The sequence below is a fragment of the Garra rufa genome, chromosome 3, assembly GCF_049309525.1.
Source record: "Garra rufa chromosome 3, GarRuf1.0, whole genome shotgun sequence".
In the NCBI taxonomy this organism is placed as follows: domain Eukaryota; kingdom Metazoa; phylum Chordata; class Actinopteri; order Cypriniformes; family Cyprinidae; genus Garra; species Garra rufa.
In genome coordinates, this window is record NC_133363.1 from 62,980,585 (window position 1) to 63,001,287 (window position 20,703).

General features: G+C 34.6%; 2 protein-coding genes across 2 annotated transcripts; both read right to left on the reverse strand.

Moving 5' to 3' along the window:
- Positions 1-1,559: 1,559 nt before the first annotated feature.
- On the reverse strand, positions 1,560-7,915 carry LOC141332403 (C-type mannose receptor 2-like). The gene is made up of 4 exons (XM_073837542.1): positions 7,879-7,915; positions 7,430-7,786; positions 4,548-4,901; positions 1,560-1,921 (listed from the first exon to the last, which is right to left on the reverse strand). The coding sequence occupies exons 1-4, from the start codon at positions 7,913-7,915 to the stop codon at positions 1,560-1,562; spliced, it is 1,110 nt and encodes a 369-aa protein (XP_073693643.1).
- An 8,158-nt stretch (positions 7,916-16,073) lies between these two features.
- LOC141331716 (C-type mannose receptor 2-like) lies at positions 16,074-18,239 on the reverse strand. Its single transcript, XM_073836750.1, has 4 exons — positions 18,203-18,239; positions 17,753-18,109; positions 16,604-16,960; positions 16,074-16,438 (listed from the first exon to the last, which is right to left on the reverse strand). Exons 1-4 carry the CDS (start codon positions 18,237-18,239, stop codon positions 16,074-16,076), a joined length of 1,116 nt encoding a protein of 371 aa, XP_073692851.1.
- Between the last annotated feature and the right edge of the window lie 2,464 nt (positions 18,240-20,703).

Here is a 20,703-nt window from a genome sequence, read left to right on the forward strand (position 1 = left end):
AGTTCAAAAAAAAAAAAAAAAAAAAAAGAAGAAAGCTGTGGGAGAATGCATGTCATTTATTTGAGTAAACCTGTTTCATAAAATGGTTATTTTTCCTCATTCCTTTAATAAGTCCTTTAAAATTAGCATATTTCTTGCAACATAGACCATAAAGGTTAGATTATTGTGGCTACAGTCACTGCTTTGCTAAACAATGTCTTGCTCAAGAGACTTCCCTGTTGAAAAAAAACAGCATATGCTTGTTAAGAAGGTTTTGATACTGGTTTAAACTGGTCCTTTGTTGGTTTATGCTGGTCCTTGACCATGACCAGCACAAACCAACTGCCTTTTCTAACCCGTTTGTGGAAACTGTCTTCAATAAACTACCGTACATGGATTCTAACTCAGCCTCAGCGTCCTCGTTACACAGATGTTAACAGTTAAACAAAGTGTACTGTCGACACATGCACTCTAGAAAGGTCCATCTTGGTCCAGCATCTGATGTGTTTTTCTCTAGAAGTGATGGCTGATAAAAATGTCTTTGTACTCTTTTATTCTAAGGTTATTTTATAATCCCCCCACACAAGTGCTTGCGAATGTAAGTGTCTGTTGTTTTTGCAGTCTTCACTATTTTGTTGTTGTAGATGTTCCATCTCTTTAGTTTTGATTTCTACTGTGAATGGCCCTGGCCAGTGCTGCCACCTTGTGGAAAAATTGATTAGTGCAAAACACAGTCACTGCGCATGTGCAACGTTACAAAAACTGAATTGTATATGACAGTATGAGTGCACTATTTGGGTGACGCAGACCCTTGCGCATGTTTAAAACTGAAGTATAGTTTGGCCTTAATTTGAATTAGGACCATGTTGGATTTTATAAATGAACAGTCATTCTGAATGTGGGAAGCAGTCAGAGATAAGATTGCTGGTTGTACGTGAGTTTATTTGAGCTGCTGTTGTTGACAAGTTCTTTAATGTTTAGTACAAAATGACTGTAGATATTTTATACCCAATCTTCACTCATTTAAGAATAAACATTTAATTTAGCTGAGGCACATAATGTTGCACATTGATTCACATTCAACCAGTCATTTCTAATCTAAAGACATGATTAATACATGAAGCTCCATATAAGAGAGAGAAGTAGCCAAAACAACCTTTTAACACAAATTAGGAAGTTAATAAACCTCATACCATACTCTTCAGTTACAATTAATTATTTCATGATGAAATAGAAACCAATATAAATGTACATCTAATGGTGAGTATAAGATGTCCTTTGACTTTCCACAAAATTCAATTAAGATAGTAAATGACTAAGCAAATCACACACAAAAACATGTTGATATAATTTGTAAACAAAAATAAAATAGGTGAATAGTTCACTAAAGAATATATTTTGAACTATAACATCTGAGCAAAACGTTTCAGCTTTTTTTAACCCTCACCAGGTATGACTGCGTGCTGAGACTGAAATTGTTAAATGTATTACTTTACGAAGTGATTAATGAAAATGAAGTTTAAGGATGTGAAAACAAGCATTTGTTTTCTTACATGAAAGCTCTTTGTATCCTTTCACTCCTAATATCTGCTGCAGATGAAGTTGAGTTTGTGGTGTTCAGGACGGCTGATCCAGCGCTGATCTCCTCCAGACTGAACTGCTCCAGATCTCACTGCATGTTCACAGTCCTCCTCTGATGTGCCGTTCCCTGGAGCCCAGTTCTGATAGCACACGGTCTCTCCACTCACCCAGAACCAGATGCCCACAGTGCAGGAGTGACGTAAACCCAACCACACCGCCGCAGTAGACGCCCGTTTAACCACATTCATCACTTCACGCTGAATCTCTTCTGAATGGACCGAGACCAGATCCACATGATTCTGTCTGCAGTATCTCAGAGCTTCAGACCACGTCAGATTCTCTTTGATCACAATCAGTTTATCTGGAAACAAAACAAACCACAAGCAGAAACTAGACAGAGACTGATCAAAAACAACATGCAGAGCAAACACTGTGGATGAATTTGTCATGTCAGACAGGTAGCGTGAACTTTAAGAGATCTGGAAGTGATGGAGATTATGTTTGAATTTAGTGGGTTATATCACTAAAGATTATGACCGTTTTATATTAGTTGGTGATTTTAATAATCATGTTTGCCGCCCTTCTAACTCCCATTCTGTGGACCCTTAAGCTCGTAATGTCAGTACAGGAATAGGAATATTGCACCATTGCTCGCGCGTGTCTGTTTTTTATTACATGTGTCGGAGTACAAATAAAGACATTATATAGTATCTTTTAAAGGCTTACAATCTAAACTTTTACGATACATGCATCATTTTAGCATTTATGTTACATAACGTAAGATAATAAGGTCTGAATATGACCCCCACAAACAAGCCACCCTCCATGAAGATCAACGTAATAATATTCATATTCAGATGGCTCAAACTTATCAAACATAGATAAGTCATATCAAATTCTCTCATTCCCCAAATTGTGACTATGTAGTATATTTAATCGATATAATACATTACAGATAATTATAGTCAAAAGTATCCCCACAATGATAGAAGCAATAACTTCTGTAAACAAATAAACATTTATGTCACATTCCTGCTCTGATTACTTCTAAAAGTTTTCTGAAAACTTTATAGCAGCACTTAGATTAGGTTGTTATATTTAAAATGAGACTATGCTCATTTTCAGTGAGCTTGTACGGCTACACGGCATTACAAAATATTACAGATGTTCCGATCAGTGTGTGCGATGAAGTTGAATGGTGCGGTTTTTCTACTAGTTTTGCCTTAACAAGTTTGTATTGATGGGTGTCACATGCCTGAAAAGCTCCCAATCAAATCTGTCCAAAGAGATGTCCATCAAACTCCTAGACCAATCCGTTCCCTGCTGAAAAAAACAGCTAAAACCAGCCTAGGCTGGTTGGCTGGTCTTAGCTGGTTTAAGCTGGAAATGGCTGGTTTTAGCTGGTGGTTTCCCAGCCTGGAAAAATGGCCAAAACCCCTCTAAAACCAGCCTGCCTCCCAGCTATGACCAGCTAAAACCAGGCTGGTTGACCAGCTAAAACCAGTCAACCAGCCTAGGCTGGTTTTAGCTGGTTTTTTCACCAGGGTTGTTGATTTGTGCCTTTCCAAACACGCGGGAGGAGCTCACTCGAAACTCAAAATGCGCAACGCCCCTCAGTGCAGTTGGATTGTAAACAAATACAATATTACTTATGAATTATTCCACCCTTTAGTTAAAATTAAAAATGTTTTGTGTAAAATGAGACCATTTTTATCCATTAGCACAATGTATGTGGGAATGGGACACTTTTGAATTCAGGTATACCTTATATTGCAAAATAGAGACACCTAAAGGGCATATTGCCTCCATTCAAATAAATCTCAATAACTTAATCAAATAAATCCTAATAACAAAAAAGAAAAAGAAAATCCCTGTTTACTGGCACCTAGTGAAATCAAAAGAAACGTTTTTGCAGGACGATGGGCCAAACAGATCTACTCTCAAATTAAAACTTAGTTAAAAAAAAATAATAATAATAAAAAAAAAACTTCCTAACCTGAATGTCAACCAACATATTGAGCTGCTAAATAATGCATGGTTGTACATTTTAAATGTGACTGCTCCTTTAAAAGTTTTAAACTGAAACCTAAGTATGATTACCTTCTGAAATGCACGCATTAAGACAACTTTATATGAGTTTTATAAGATTAGTCTTCTGGCCTACCAGACTGCTAACAAGTCTGCAAAGACTGCTTATTTTTCTAGTTTATTTTAAACCGTGAAGCCTAAGGTTTTGTCTTCAGTAAATAATTCTGTCTTAAATCAATTACATACTAAATCCTTCTAATGCACTATGTGAAAACCTCTTGAGCTTTTTCACTGATTAAATCAGCCATTAGCTACACAGGAGTCTTTTGATTCCATTGCGTTACAATCTCTAACTGAAACTATTATCATGATTTAACACACCCTCGGCATTATACATTTTAATTTGATTCTGGCTCTGCTTTGTTTTCCTTATGTTCCTAATGTTTATTAATTGTTCTGTTCCTGCATGCCTGCAATTGACCTCCTTTGCACAGGAAGCCTTCCTCAGACATGTCTGTTTTAAGTAACTAACAACTTATTTTTGTAGGTTTTTTTTTCTTTTTTTTTTCAAGCTGCTATCAACTACAGTCTTTTTTTTTATTTTATTTTATTTATTTTTTTTAAGGTATAAACCATATCAATTTCGAGTTTAATAAATCTACCCTGGAAGCCCTCTCAGTTTTTAATCAAAAGTGTATTAGGAACCGTTGTGTTATTTTTGACAGTTGGCTTACGTTAGATAGCTTTGAAAAGATGATGTTTTTGTACGCGTTATTTACTGTTTGGGACCTTGCACAGCACTTTGGTCAGTCCTGTGACAGTATTTAAATGTGCTTTTATAAATAAAATAACTAGAACTAGATAGATGGATTGTGTGTGTGTGTGTGTGTGTGTGTGTGTGTGTGTGTGTGTGTGTGTGTGTGTGTGTGTGTGTGTGTGTTTTGTGAGGAACTACTCACCTTCATGACACACAGAAGGATATTGGTTGTTGCAAGAGGTGTCAAGCCAGTGTCCCTGAGTGTTCAGTTGTATCACTGTACAGTCTTCACCTTGTCCATAATTATTAGGTTCACCAGTGTTCCAGTATCTGAATGAGGAGTTACTCTGATCTGACCACTGCCATGAGTCTCTGACTCTGAACAGACCGATCCAGATCCATGATCCAGATAACTGTTTATCACTAATGAACTGCTGAACCTGTTGATTCTCATTCTGGTTTCTCACACTGACCAGATCAAAGTGATTCTGTCTGCAGTGACTCTGAGCATCTGTCCAATTCATCATCTGATTGACAAAGACAAGTTCTGTGTTCGCTTTAAGAAAAACAAATAGGGATTAGATTCATTAATTAGTGTGTTCATTATTTTCACACTGCTGTATGGTTTGGATATGTACAGAAACACGCTATTCAAAGACTTGAGCTGCTTTTACAACTGAGGAATTAAACTGAATGTTTATGTTCAGGATTATTTTAAAGATTTATCATAACATTGGGGGACATTGTGATGATCTTAAAGCATCCTCTGTTGATCCAGAATATTTGACTTACAAAGAGACGGATGAGAGAAACATCAAACAGAGGACAATGTTAGACTGCAGCTAATATGCTAATCCATAGGAACACCCACTTGAGCTGTAGATTGCTAATTTATAAATAAATATTTAATAAATGAATTGTTTTAATGGACAATCAAGAATTAGACTTGCATTCATGTAGGGTGATTTCAGGTAAAGTGGGCCATTTGAGGTTTGAGTGCCATATCTCCTGAAAAGTTAACAGTCAATGACTGCAAAGAATTTAGTAAACTATTGCCATAAAAGTTCTTGACATTTAGCAAATCATTTTATTGGACTGAGGTTGCTAAGGGAGGAGGGGCAATGTCTCATTTTGAGACCGCGCCAGAAAAAAAAAAGCAAGTGAGCGGCCTGACATATCCAATCTTACTTACCAATAAGGATGATAAATCAATAACACATTTAGAAATAAAGATTCATAACCCATGTCTTGATGGCCTCTGTGAGATAAAATGCTGATTTCACTAAATTATATACTAAATATAATAAACCTAATGTTTCAAAACTTGTAGGGCCTGAACAATATATATATATATATATATATATATATTTCTTTTTTTTTTTTTTTTTTTTTTTTTACATTAAGCTCTTCAGCTCTGCACCCCCAAAACTGCATCATCTAAGTGATTGTAAAATATTGATACGTTGCGAAGCAAAAATGGTATCATTTGAAAGGTAAGAACTTCAGCTTTCTTGTGCATCCCATCATTTTTACATTTATGGTGCATAAAATTACACAAAAAAGGTCTAAATTTGGTCAAATTTTAGATGTATTGGAATTCAAGAGAAAAAAAAAATAATGCTAAACTAAATTATTTTACTTAATTTCGTTTATTTAATAAACGTAATAATAGTATCATATATAGCTTTTTCCTTTAGTATACCTGTTATAGAAAAATCTTTATGCTCAGCTTTAATTAGTGACTGAATAAAATGATGTCTTTCATTGTTGTATTTCCTGCAGTGAACGGTTTCTACTAGTTTTGCCTTAACACTTTGCATTGACGGACGATTACATCATCAAGTTATGTGTCACATGTCTGAAAAGATCCCTATCTGATCAAACTCCTAGGCCAATCCGTTGTCGAGTTTTGCCTTCGCAAACACAAGGAAGGAGGGCACAAGGAAATGGGACACGCACCCTAGCGAGCTCGCATCTCGGTCAATAAGAGTTGGAAAACTGAATTATGAACAAATGCAATAATAATTATGACTTATACCACCCATGTGTTAAATTGTAAGGTGTTTTGTGAAAAATGAGACCATTTCCATCTATTTAGCCCTATGTATGTGGAAATAGGATACTTTTCAATTCCTGTGTGCCTTATCTTGCAGAATGGAGACCCCTAGAGGACATTTAGCCTCTCTTTCAATTAACTTCTCTAACTTTTTAAATTATTTTTTCTCCATTTTACTGCCACATAGTGGAATCAAAAGAAACGTTCTGCAGCATCATAGACCAAACAGATTTCAAATGACAGACGTTCAAACAAAAACTTTAAAATATATATATATATATATTTAATTTGTGTCTATCATAAAATTATGAAAAAATACAATAAAAAAATTTATTATTCCACCCATGTGTTAAAATTTAGATTTTTTTTTTCTCTGTAAAATGAGACCATTTTTATCAATTTACTCCAATGTATGTGAGTAGGGCGCTGTTTTAAATTCAGGTATGCCAAAATCAGTAAAAAAAATCCCAAATATGCAGCAGAGCGGAAGGGGTTAACTTAACACAAACATCTTAAAAACAGTCCGTATTAATAATAAGAACACAGTTAAATGTCATACATGATTTTTGTTAGTGTCCTAAAGCTATTAACTAAAAAGTATCTCAATTTATCTGTTATCACATGTAAAAGTACATTTAAGCAATACAGGTTTGTACCGAGATACTGAACACTGAAATAACAAACTGTATTACTGTACCTCTACAGTATAGTCACTGCTATATGGATTTTTTTATTAAGTGTAAATGTACCCAGTGACAGCTTTTGTACCATTATTTCTGAGAGTGATAAAATGATTATTGTTGTGATTTACAACTAGATCCATATCAATCTCTCTCTCTTCAATATTTTTTTTTTTTTTTTTTTTTTTTTTTGCTTATATAAATTGTATTAACATCGAAAGTGTGACAAATACACAATAATTTCTATATTCACAGTGAAAGAAAAATAAGGGTTATTACTGCATTAATGTATCTGTAAATTAATGGTTGTTGAATTTCTATGAATTAATTTTAAATGGCAGCACTCACTGTTATTGCAGATGAAATGCTGGTTACCACCACATGGCAAATCATGAAATGTCCCATTTGTCATCATACCACAATCATCTCTGCCTTCTGGTTGTCCAGTAGCCCAGTTCAGATAGAGCGCAGGTTCACCTGAAGACCACTGCCATTGATCACGACCCGTCTTCTGCAGCCCAATCCAGACAAACTCAACACTTCCATCATTCACACTCTTGTTCAGCTCGTTCATGTCGTTCATGTTGTCAACGGTGGCCAGATCTGTGTATTTCTCTCTGCAGTATCTCTGAGCTTCAGTCCAGTTCTTGATCTCATTTATAAAGTGATACTGACGCTGAACACATTCAGATACGGAGCAGAGAGCTGTGAAAGAGAGGCTTTGCTTTAATGCTTTTCATAGCAAAATCAAACCTAATGGAGCTAGAAACCATAAATAAAACCACAAACACACTCACCAATGAGAAGAAGAATGAAATGTTGCGTTTCATCCATTTCTGAACAGGAAAGATAAATAAATGCAGATTTTACATCTTTACTGTTTAGTTAAGTGTAACTCATGATTTCAGTGATAATGACATAACAGGAACATAAATGCATTATATGCAATCATTAAGACAATATCAAATGTCAGAAGTCTAATTCTAGTTAAAGAATAAACATGTGAGTTGTTCTTACTTCAGAGATTGCGTGTCTGTCCTGAGTCTGATGTTTCTGTCTGCAGCTTCAAACAGTGGGAATATTATATCTGCTCTCATCCGTCATTCAGCGTCACAACATTTGTTTATTTCTCTAAAACAAAAGGCCTTTTCTTGTGTCAGGCCTTTTTGCTGTTAATTCTTTGGAAGTTAATTTGCATGTGGTAGAGACCGTTGCATGGTCGGCACCAAAGGGCTTTATGCATGAATGTGTCATAATGTCAGCTTCGATCCAGTCAGTGACCAACAGCATATTTCTGCGTCCCAAACTAAACATTATTGTCACAAATATTTAAACACATTCTGTGTCTCCATTGTCACATTATATGTGTCGTGAGAGCTATGCACACAATGTAATGATATATGCAAATACAAGACAACACCAACAACACACTCAATGTTTCAGTTATGGAAACCATAAGCACAGGGAACATCCACATTATTTCATTATTTATGCAGTGCACCTGTGTGTGATTTTTGATTTCAATCTTTCCTGAGTTTATCCAGAGGAAATCTGGCCCCCTGACTGAGTCTGGTTTCTCCCAAGATTGTTCCTTCATTTCTGCAGATGAGAGTCACAACTGCCTGACACAAACATCTCTCAGTTTAACACAGCCGCGGCCTGACCACAGTTCAGAGGATGAGACAACCTGTGTGACTGCAAAACATTCATAAATGTTTAATAAGTGATATTCTAACAATTTGTTTTGCTAATTAATTTACAAGTACTTAACAAGTAATTAGTTAATGATGAACTAATCATTTACAAAACATGATTATGCATTCATAAATGATTAATAAGTGATATGTTAGTATTGTTATCTGTTTTGTAGATTATGATTAACTAATAATTTACAAAACATTATTATACGTTTACAGATAATTAAGTAATATGCTAACGATTTACAAATCTGTCGTACGTTATCTTAAAAAATCAAACAGATCCTTAGTAAGTGGTTAATATGTTACTAGTTAATATATTATTTGTCACTTAAAAATAAATACAATATCAATCATTTACATTTTTATTTATCAGTTGTAAAACATTTACGCTTACACTTTAGATTCGGGGATGCAGAAGGTGTTGTAAATGCCTTGTATACACAAGATCATTGCAACATGTTAGAAAGATCTACAAATGATGTGTAACACATTTACAAATGATGAATTGTTTACACTAGATTAGGGGATGCAGAAAGATTTGTAAATTATTTATTTATGCATTTACACACCAGCTTTTGAATACTTTGTAGTGTGTACTGCAATATAAGAGCTGACTGATGGTGAGGGTAAAGATGTCTTCTCTGGCAAACATGAGCTGCGCCCCAAATAACGCACTATACACTCTGCACTTATTCACTGTGTACTTCTGCACTTATGCCCTTTGCACCATGTAGTGTATGAATTATATAAGGCTATTTTATAACACCCTAAACAAACTTTCACAAGAACCTCATATTTTTTCATATCAACTTCAAATTTGGAATAACTTATTTAGATGTAAGGCTTCAAGTTGATATCAAATTTAGGATAAAAGCAGTTATTTAAAATATGATTTTATATAAAATATAATAAAAATTGCACAGTGTATTTCCTTTACAGTAAATGTAAACTTCTGTATTTAGTTAATACTTTTTTTTTTTTTTTAATTCCGCTTCTGCAATAATCTGCTGATTGTTTTCTCTAAAAAAGAGACCTACCTTACATCTGTATTCCAAAGTGTTCATGAATTACAACTATTTAAGTTGAAAATAAAAATGGGGGGGGGGGGGTGGCAGTTAAGGGGTTAACTAGTCATTTTTAACAATTTACTATGGATCTGTTTGATTATTTCATGATATGCTATTTTAAAGATAATTTACGACAGATTGGTACATCGTTAGCATATCACTTATTAATAATTTATGAACATAGTGTTTTGTATAATAATTAGTTTATCATTTACTAATTACTTGTAAGTTAACTTGCAGTTGACTTGTAAATGAATTTACAAAACATACACAAATTGTTAGCATATCACTTATTAATAATTTGTGAATGTTTTCTGAATGATTATTTCATAATTAACTAATCACTTATAAAAGACTTACAACTGAACGTTATTACAAAGTGTCATACAGTGGAAAAGTGTGGGCTAACCAATAGCGGGAATGGTTGTTTATTAGTCTCCACGCCTTTAGTATGATTTATCCAGTGATATATCCACCCAGAACGTGTAAAAGAGGAACATTAGAACATTGTTGTGTGCCTGGGTACCGTTTGCATGGTTCTGTTCAAGGACCAGAACTGTGTGCTCCCTTTGTGGGTAAATTTCTAGTTCCCAGGTAATAGGGTGGGATCGTCTGTTATATTGCAATCTTGTCGATATTTTACCACAACGATACATATTCTTTTGATAAAAAAAAAATAAAAATAAAAAAATAAATACAAATTCATCATTAAACTTTTTTATTTTTTAAAACCTAATTGCAGTTACTATTTCTGGACATGTTTTGCCCCATGTCTCAAGAATAAGTGTATATACAGGAAACATGGAATACACATCATTACATCATTACAAACAGCAATCACCATCTGAATGTCAGTGTTGTGTCCTGTATTATTCTGTTTCTCCTAGTGTTTTCCCCCTGTGTTTCTAGTTTATTTGGTTTGTTCCAAACTAAAATAATAACATCTTTTTCTGCTATTGTTTAGGCATAAAAGTGAAATTTTCTATGTCTAGAAAAATTGTGTTTAGCTGGAATTTGGAACAAAAGTATGAAAAATTATATATATATATATATATATATATATATATATATATATATATATATATATTAGTGGTGGGCCGTTATCGGCGTTAACGTGCTGCGTTAACTTGAGACTCTTATCAAGCGATAAAAAAAAAATATTGCCGTTAATCTATTCTCAAAGTTGGGTTGGGAGCTGGGTCTAAACTACGTAAACTATGATGACTTTCACCTTGATATTTCAGCGCGGATGACGTATACCTAGTCGAATTGCACTGTAGGGCGAGAACGAGTCTTCAACTTCATCAAATGAGACGTGCAAACATGGATGCAGCTATGAAGCCTCTTCAGGGCAGGTGCGTTGCTAGACCTTTTTTAAATTAAATTTAAATTTAAATTGACCTCAGTGGGAAAAAGGTGTTAGCGGATTTTAGGGTAACAGGAGGGTTAAGTCTTTTGAAAAGAGACTCTGAAATAATCTGTTTCTTTGTTTATAACAGTAACCAAGAAAAGGGCAGAGCAAAAAAAGACAGGTGGTGGTCCTGCACCCCCTCGTCACACCCGGCAGGGATACAAAGGGATGTGTAACATCCTATTGGTCTAAATAATAATAATAATAATAATAATAATAATAATAATAATAATAATAATAAAAATAAATGTTTCCATTGCACAGGACAGTGAAGCAACCCTGTCTGATGACTGTGGTTTGGAGGAAGTACCTGTAAGTGCATGCATAATTTGGCCTGAATTTGTACTTCTATGTATTTCTGACTCAAATAATGTGCATAACCCTGACTCTCTGAAAATTCTTGAGTCATGCACTGATCCGGGCCATTTAGCTTGAGTCACACACCATCTAAGAGATTTCATTATATGTGAACACACTCCTTTTCATTATAGTACCATCTAAAATATTAGTATTACTCCCCTGCACATTTATACTGTGAACCCCCTTTTCGATTGACAAAATCCCCTTCATTGTGGCCTGGGGGGACCTTGATGGCAATGTGTGCAGTCTATGGTACCAATCACATAAGGGAAGCCTGGGGACAACCGAGCTATAGTTACAGACATAGGTCATGATTGCATGACATACATTATCAGAATTCAATGTACCTGGAATAGAAAAATATTTTCTATAGCCTTGGTCTATCATCTTGATTACACAAAGTAATTTACTATTACTACTGTAAAATATAAATTAAATCTGAAATAATAAAATATATGAAATAGAATAATTAATAGTACATTTCCCTTTTTTTAGAAAATGACCTGTATGTATCTGTAAGAAATCAATAAGAGAATCAAATACTGCATTGATAATATTTATTTATGGAAAACAGTGTTACACAAACTATGTTTAAGTGACATATGCACTTTTCAAACGACAGACTGCATTTTTTTTTTTTTTTTTTTTAATAAAATACCCTATTTCACATATATGCGCGGTCATCTTTGACTTGTAATATAATAGTACAAAAAAATTGGGAAAATTACACTGTTGCTTTCGTAAATGAAGCGGACATAACTGAGTGGCCGCGATCTAATCCTGTTTACATAAAGTAAGCTTTCTCCAGAGCAGGTTAACGCTTACGCATCTGTTGCTATGACAGCAAATGCCGGATGAGCGTCGAAGAACCGAACGATTCAAGATCACGCAAAATCGTCAACAAACAAATCCAGCTAATTTAGTTAGCGAGGTACGAAGAACGGACCCCAGCTATCTCATATTTTGTCTGTTTCCCAATATCAAAATGATCATTACATTATAAAGTCCAACATGCTTTGAATCATAATTCAAACATATCAAAGTTCAGATGCTGCATCCTTTAAAGGCTTCATTCAAAAATTATCAACAAAGGCTTTCCCATTTCAAGGCTCTTTTAAATGTGCACAAATAAGTAGTTCTTCCTCTGACTGTGAAGGAAAGAACAAGTGGATATTTCACATTTAATTGTAAGTATTGTGTTATAACTTACTCAAACACCCAGCCATGCGAAAAGTAAAAAATAAATAAAAATGGTGCGAGTCAAAACTCGCTCTAAAATGTAATTTTGAGGAGTAAGGAGCTGACTGTTCAGTTAGAATATACAGAAAGACCAAAGCAATAAAACAATCAATTGATGGAACAACACTTTCACGTTCAAGAGTTTTTATACTGCTGTCATTCAATCTTTGTCTGATCATGTTTTAACCAAGCTACAATAAATGATGTCTGGGGGATTTTGTTTGACTGTCATAGACGTCTCAATTAACAACGCACACTTTGACTTTTGTGAATTTTGAAGGATGTAGCCTCTGAATTGGGACACAGTTATGAATAAGACTGAATTAAATACAATGAACTTAACAAATAAGCACTACATAGCAGAAGTATATATATATATATATATATATATATCAGTCATTCTTGAGACATGGGACAAAACATGTCCACCAATTATAACTGCTATTAGTTTTAAAAATAAAACATATTTTCAATTGTAAATGCTATGGGGATTAATAATAGAATGTATTTAACACAATTATCCCCTTCAATTTCATTTGCTCATTATTATGTGAAATCTATGACACTTATTGTCTTCTCACTACATCTAAAACTGTGTGTCCACAGAGAAGGGTTTATTCATTCATATGCTATAAAATGGATTAAAAAAAATTTTAATGATGAAAAAGACCTCGTTTTATCAAAGGCAACACTTAATAATATGTCATAGTAAAGCAAGGTTGTTTTTCAGTCAGACATGTGTGTTTAATAAGGTTTCGAAGGTGTGTCCTCACTTTTTGTCAACACCGTCAGACATTACTTAAAATGTAATAAAATCAGGGAATATCAGGGGCTATCACTCTGAAAGGACCCCCTTGCCACAGTCCTCTTCTGCAGAGTACATCAATGTCACACAGGCTCTGCTAAGTTTTATAGTTTTAGAATATTTTAATTGTAATGTTAATATTTCGTGTGTCACAACTATGATATGTCAACACCAAACATCCAATTTCTGAGAAAATTATTTGAAATCTTTAAACCATTTTATTCTCCTGAAGCAGGTTCCATTAGCCTCTAGCATCAACAGAAAAAAAACAAAATGTCTACTACATGAACTCCATTTGTTTTGTGAAAGAAATGGCAAATTTGTCAACACCGTCAGATGTCACCACCGTAAGATTTTGTGTTCCAATAATATATCAAAATACTTAAATGTGACTCTTGAATAGAAGCTTTATAAACAATAACATACTCACTGTTTGTTGTGGTTGTTTTAATACAGTAATTAATTGATTCAATGTATTTGATAGTTAAAATGACTACAAATTCAGGTTTTGGTCAACACCGTCAGATGTGTCAACTCCGTCAGTTCTGTCACCTCCGTCAGATGAATATTTTGATGATATTTCATTATGATATTTTATATTTGTTGTGGAATTGTTGGTCACATGTAAAAGTGTAATCTGTCTACTAACATGAGAATGTGTTTTGAAATGTTAAAAACATCTAGAAAGCTGTTAAAGATAAAGTTGAAATTATATTACACATTCCAAGTTAAAAAAGACATTTTTTTAAAAAAAGGAGAAAAGTTGGGAGGTTGTATCAAAGCATAGCTCAGTAGCTTAGTACATATAAGATACATAAATGTAGTTTCCTTTGTCTGAGTACAAAGTTTTATTTTTTTCAATTTTGCACCCTCTTTTGTCCCACCTTTCAAGAATGACTGATATATATATATATATATATATATATATATATATATATATATATATATATATTAGGGGTGGGCATAGATTATTTTTTTTAATCTAGATTAAAATGGCTAATTTGAATTCTGCTGAAGGCATTCAGAATATGTGTGCTACCCAAATAATGACTAAAAGTAAGTCTTCGAGAACGGGCCAGGTGGCGCATTAGATCAGGCGCTCATCTCCTGTTTCCAAAATGCATCACAAACTGCTTGACAACTGCATTTACAACATAATTACCTATACAAACTTGTGTAACCAAGTACTTCTGCGCAAAAGGCTGCACGACGTGCGCGTTGCCGTTAAATACACAGACGCGCACGGGAAAGAATAGCCTATCTGCGTGCATAGTCTTCGTTGCTTTTAGAAGCATCAATTCAGTTGTTGCATATAGTTTAATGTCTTTTTTTCGGGATTATCAAAGTAAATTATAACGCAAACTTGAGATTTTACTGGGGCACAGCAGATTTTCACTGGGGCACATAAATTTAAATTTAAAACCTCTAGAATATGATATTTTTTTTGCTAAAAGGTTAGTGTCAGGTAATTGATGTCTTTGTTGACTACTTAACAACACTCTGAAACACCCCCCAACTTTCACTGTAAAACACCTGTGACAAAATCTCACTGACAGAAAACCTTTGCGTAGAGGCCATTTTCGATTGAGAGAGCAATTCAACTGACAGTGGTTCTCGCAATACTACAGGTATGGCTGTGTTAGTTTTTTATTTTATTTTTATTATACTTAACATATAAAATTATAGTGTATATTTTAAAATCCTAGCATGTTATAGTGACCTCAATATCACCCAAAACAAATGTGTGTAAAAAAAATTATATTTCTTATGTTTTATACAGCTAAAAGAACCTGGGGTCAAATTGACCCCAAAGAACACCGATGTGACAAAATGTGTACAGGGCATTGACAAAATAATATCATGTTAATTTTATGTTTACCAAGTTTTCCCCATTAAATTAGGAAAAGTCATTCAATCTGAAGCAAAAAAAAAAAAAAAAAGTCAATTATATATGTACATACGTTAAACATTGAATGGGGTCAAATTGACCCCAAGGATAACAGGAGGGTTAACCCTCAGGTAGTGATGGAAGAAACAAGCTTTTTGTAACTGTGAATCAAATGAATGGGCTGCTTGGCAAAATTAATCACGTTTCAAAGCCTTAATGAAGCAAAAGCAGTTGTTTTGTCTTGGGTTTTCATGTTCATGTTTTCATGTCCTTTTATTATGAAGTTGTATCCTGCTGTTTGGTGAGTGTCTGTTTGTTTCATGCCAAGTCAAGATCACACTAAGTCAAGTCAGATGCTAATTTATGTGTTTAAATAAACCCTTGTTTCAAAAGTGGCAATCACTACATTCAGGTACAATTGACTGCTTAAGAGATAAATAAACATGAAGATAAAGTACAAAGAAGTAAAGTAACAGAGCACAGAAGCATCTGTTGTTTTGAAAGGTCTGTGTATCTTTACTCTTAATTTCTGCTGCAGATGAAGTTGAGTTTGTCATGTTCACGATGGCTGATCCAGCGCTGATCTCCTCCAGACTGAACTGCTCCAGATCTCACTGCATGTTCACAGTCCTCCTCTGATGTGCCGTTCCCTGGAGCCCAGTTCTGATAGCACACGGTCTCTCCACTCACCCAGAACCAGATGCCCACAGTGCAGGAGTGACGTAAACCCAACCACACCGCCGCAGTAGACGCCCGTTTAACCGCGTTCATCACACGATGCTGAATCTCTTCTGAATGAACCGAGACCAGATCCACATGATTCTGTCTGCAGTATCTCAGAGCTTCAGACCACGTCAGATTCTCTCTGATCAGAATCAATTCAGGATCTGGACACCAAAAAAAAAAAAAAAAAAAAAAAAGCAGAAACTGATTAAAAACAAAATACAGAACAAACACTGTGGATGAATTTGTCATGTCAGACATGTAGTGTGAACTTTAAGAGATCTGGAGGTGATGGATGGATTGTGTGTGTTTTGTGAGGATCTACTCACCTTCATGACACACAAAAGGATATTTGTTGTTGCAGGAGTTGTCATGCCATTGTCCCTGAGCGTTCAGTTCAACAGCTGTACAGTCTTCACCTCGTCCATAATTATTAGGTTCACCAGACTTCCAGTATCTGAATGAGGAGTCACTCTGATCTGACCACTGCCATGAGTCTCTGACTCTGAACAGACCGATCCAGACATGCTTGTGTTCAGTTAACTGTCTATCACTAATGATCTTCTGAACCTGTTGATTCTCATTCTGGTTCCTCACACTGACCAGATCAATGTGATTCTGTCTGCAGTAACTCTGAGCATCTGTCCAGTTTTTCATCAGATTGACAAAGACGAGTCCTGTGTTTGCTTTAAGAAAAACAATTGGACAAAAAATCATGCAGCAGTTTGTTCATTATTCTTGCACTGCTTTATGGTTAGTATTTAAACAGCAGTGGTGGAAACATCAGAAACACTTCATTCAAATACTCAAGTTACTTGTATTGCTGGTGATATATTAAAAGTTCACAATATTCCCAGGATCATCTTACAGATATGAAGTTACAATGAGGAGCATAGTGGTGATTTGAAAGCCTTTTCTATTTATTCATTATTAATACTTAACTCAGGCACAAAGAGCCAGAAGAAAGAAACATCAGACAGATGAAGACATCACACTGCAGCTAAATATGCTAGCTAACTATTTCACTTGGACTGTGTATTATTAATTTAACATATTTGTAATAGTTAACAATAGTATCTAAATGAATTGTTTTAATGGACTATTATGACCTAGACTTGAGTTCATGTAAAAGTAAAATTAATCTTTTACAGATTTTTATTGAGATAATGAAGGCTAAAATCACAAACTGTATCTTTTACTGCTATATATCCATATCAGTTTCTTTCTTTTTTTTCCTGTTTACTTTCTCTCTCACTTTAATTGCAGGTTCCCGTTGTGACAAATTACTTTAAAAGATAAAGTCTTTTATAGTGCGTGTGTACAGAAATTGTATCAACACTGAAAGTGTGACAAATATACAGCCACTTCTGTATTCACAATCAATATAAAATAGTGGTTAGTTTTGCATTAAGATTTGGTATTTGCACATCTAAAAATTAATGTTTTTTTTTTATTCAAATTTAAATAGTTGCACTCACTGTTGTTGCAGATGAAATGCCGGTTATCAGTACATGGTAAATCCCCCCATTCTCCATTTTCCATCATACCACAAATATCTCTGCCTTCAGGTTGTCCAGGTTTCCACTTCAGATCGAGCGCAGGTTCACCTGAAGACCACTGCCATTCATCACGACCCGTCTTCTGCAGCCCAATCCAGACAAACCGAACACTTCCATCATTCACACTCTTCTTCAGCTCGTTCATGTCGTTCATGTTGTCAACGGTGGCCAGATCTATGTATTTCTCTCTGCAGTATCTCTGAGCTTCAGTCCAGGTCTTCCACTCATTTATAAAGTGATACTGACGCAGAACACATTCAGATACGGAGCAGAGAGCTGTGAAAGAGAGGCTTTGCTTAATGCATTTTTTATAACAGGATCAAACCTAACAAAACTAGAAACCAAAAATAAAACCACAAACACACTTACCAATGAGAAGAAAAATGAAATATAGATTTTCTTCCATTGCTGAACAGGAAAGATAAATAAATGGAGATTTTACATATTCACTGATTAGTTTCGGTATAACGCATGATTTCAGTGATGAATTAAATAATAATCATAACAGGAACATAAATGACTTATACAGAATCATTAAGACAATATCAACATCTGAAAAGTCTAATTCTAGTTAAACAATGAACATGTAAGTTGCTCTTACTGTTATGGTTGTGTGTTTCTGTCCTGAGTCTGATGTTTCAGCTTCAAACTGTGGGAATATTATATCTGCTCTTGTTCGTCATTCAGTGTCACATCATTTGTTTATTACTCTAAAACAAAAGCCCTTTTCATTTTTTTTCCACATGTTTTTCCTTTGTGTGTGTGTGTTTGTCCTTGTTGCTGTTAATTCTTTGGAAGTTCATTTGCATGTGGTAGAGACTGGATCAGGGCTGGCACCATAATGAAGTATTGCATTTCAACGGCTTCACAGGAAAAATCGACCTCAACATTTGCATTTTTGTTCTCCATGTTCTTTCAGCTTCAATCCTTTCAGTGACCAGCAGCATATTTCTCCATCCCAAACTAATCAATATATATATTTTATTTTATTTTTTTACAAAATTTGAACACATTCTGTGTCTCCATTAGCACAGTATCTATTGAGCGCTATTCACACAATGTAATAATATATGCAAATAAAAGACAACGGCAAACAACACACTCAATGTTTTAATTATGGAAATCATAGGCAAAGAGAGCATCTGCATTGTTTTAATATTTATGCAGTGCACCTGGGTGTGACATTTGATTTTAATCTTTCCTGAGTCTGGAAATAGTCTAGCCGGAGGAGAACTGGCCCCCCAACTGAGTCTGTTTTTGTTTTTTGTTTTCAATTTTTTTTTCTCCATTTCTGTCACTGCTGCTCTCGCCTCTTGCTTGCTAAGTTGGGGACACTTAATTTTCAGCAATATCATCTCCATTGGCTACAACACCCCAGCCATGACCAGTTGGTTTCCCGAAACCAGCATCACATGACCTGCTCGTCCCACATCGGATAGTAGAGACATGGATAGCAGCACAGATCAGAGTCACAACCAAGCGGCAACCTCCAGCTCTCTCTATTTAGCAAATATGGTTTGTACAGTAAAACATCAGTAGATGTCTATGGGAAGTCCCCAAAATTCACAGAAACAAACCTGTGTGTTTTATTAAACATTACATGTTTGCGTGTGTAATAATAATAAAAAATAATAAGAGGGAGTATGAAAATGCTTCATCACAAGTCTCAGAACAGTATGAATCCTGATAAAAAGAAAGGGAACAAGTCTAAATTCCTCATGGTTAATTGTCACTTCACTACCTGGAATCTGCAGTTAATAAAATGTCTTCTTTTCCCTTGACCCTTTTCTGTTGTCTTGTTCAAGATACGTATTTATTTATTTATTATTAAGGGGTAGTACTATGTGCAGTGTACTGTTGAAACAGGTCATTGGTGTTTGGTGATGAGCTCAAGGTCTGCATCTTCGAAAGCTGTCTTTTGTAGACATTCAACTGTATTAAGTGTGTAGTAACAGTTCTTTTGTTCTTTATCTTTCTTTGTATGTGCACATGTGTAGTATGCAATCTTTCTCTCACTAATACAAATTACTTGCAATCATACTTGGCAATAAATATCTTTCTCATTCTGCTTAATGATACTTTTTCTTACACCCTTCACACAAAGAAAGAAGTTCAAAGAGTGGTTCAAATAAACATGAAACAAATTTGACAGAGGATGGAACAATGGTTCTATAAGAGGCTTGGAGGCATTCATATGCACATGGCCCAATAGTAACAAGAGTACCAGAGAGCCCTCATATTTGAAGATCTTTGTTTAAAAGGCCTTGCATAGGTTATAAGGGTTTTTATTGTTGGGGTTTTACCAAACTGGATGGCGTAACCTTTAAGTCCAGCAAATAAGCAACCATAACTTAAACAACAAGCCCAAAACTTGTTCATGATTTATTATTATCAATATTATTTATCACCAAATATTTATTACCAATAAATGAGCCTGCAACATAATTAAACTGAAACCACTCTTTTATCTGAAAAGTAGAAACAGAAGTTCAAAAAGTAATCTATTGTCTAAACAAATGTAACATTTATTGCTATTTTTTTTTTCACATATTGCACTGTTGCACTGGATACATTAATTTTAAATTATTATTATTAAAATTAAAAACTAAATTTTATTTTTTTCTTGAAAAGAGTTTGGAAAATATAGTTTTGTGACAGTTATCCTCAATCTTCAATTTGTTTAAAAAAAAATAAATATATTTAAAATATTTTATTTCTTAATACTTTTCCTTTTGTTATACTGGCATAAATTATATCAGGATGTATGCTAAATTTGCTGGATGTGGTGGCCCACCGACAAAATTTGCCACCAGCCACCACTGATTATGACCATGTTGGACTTTATAAATGAACAATCATTATGATTATGG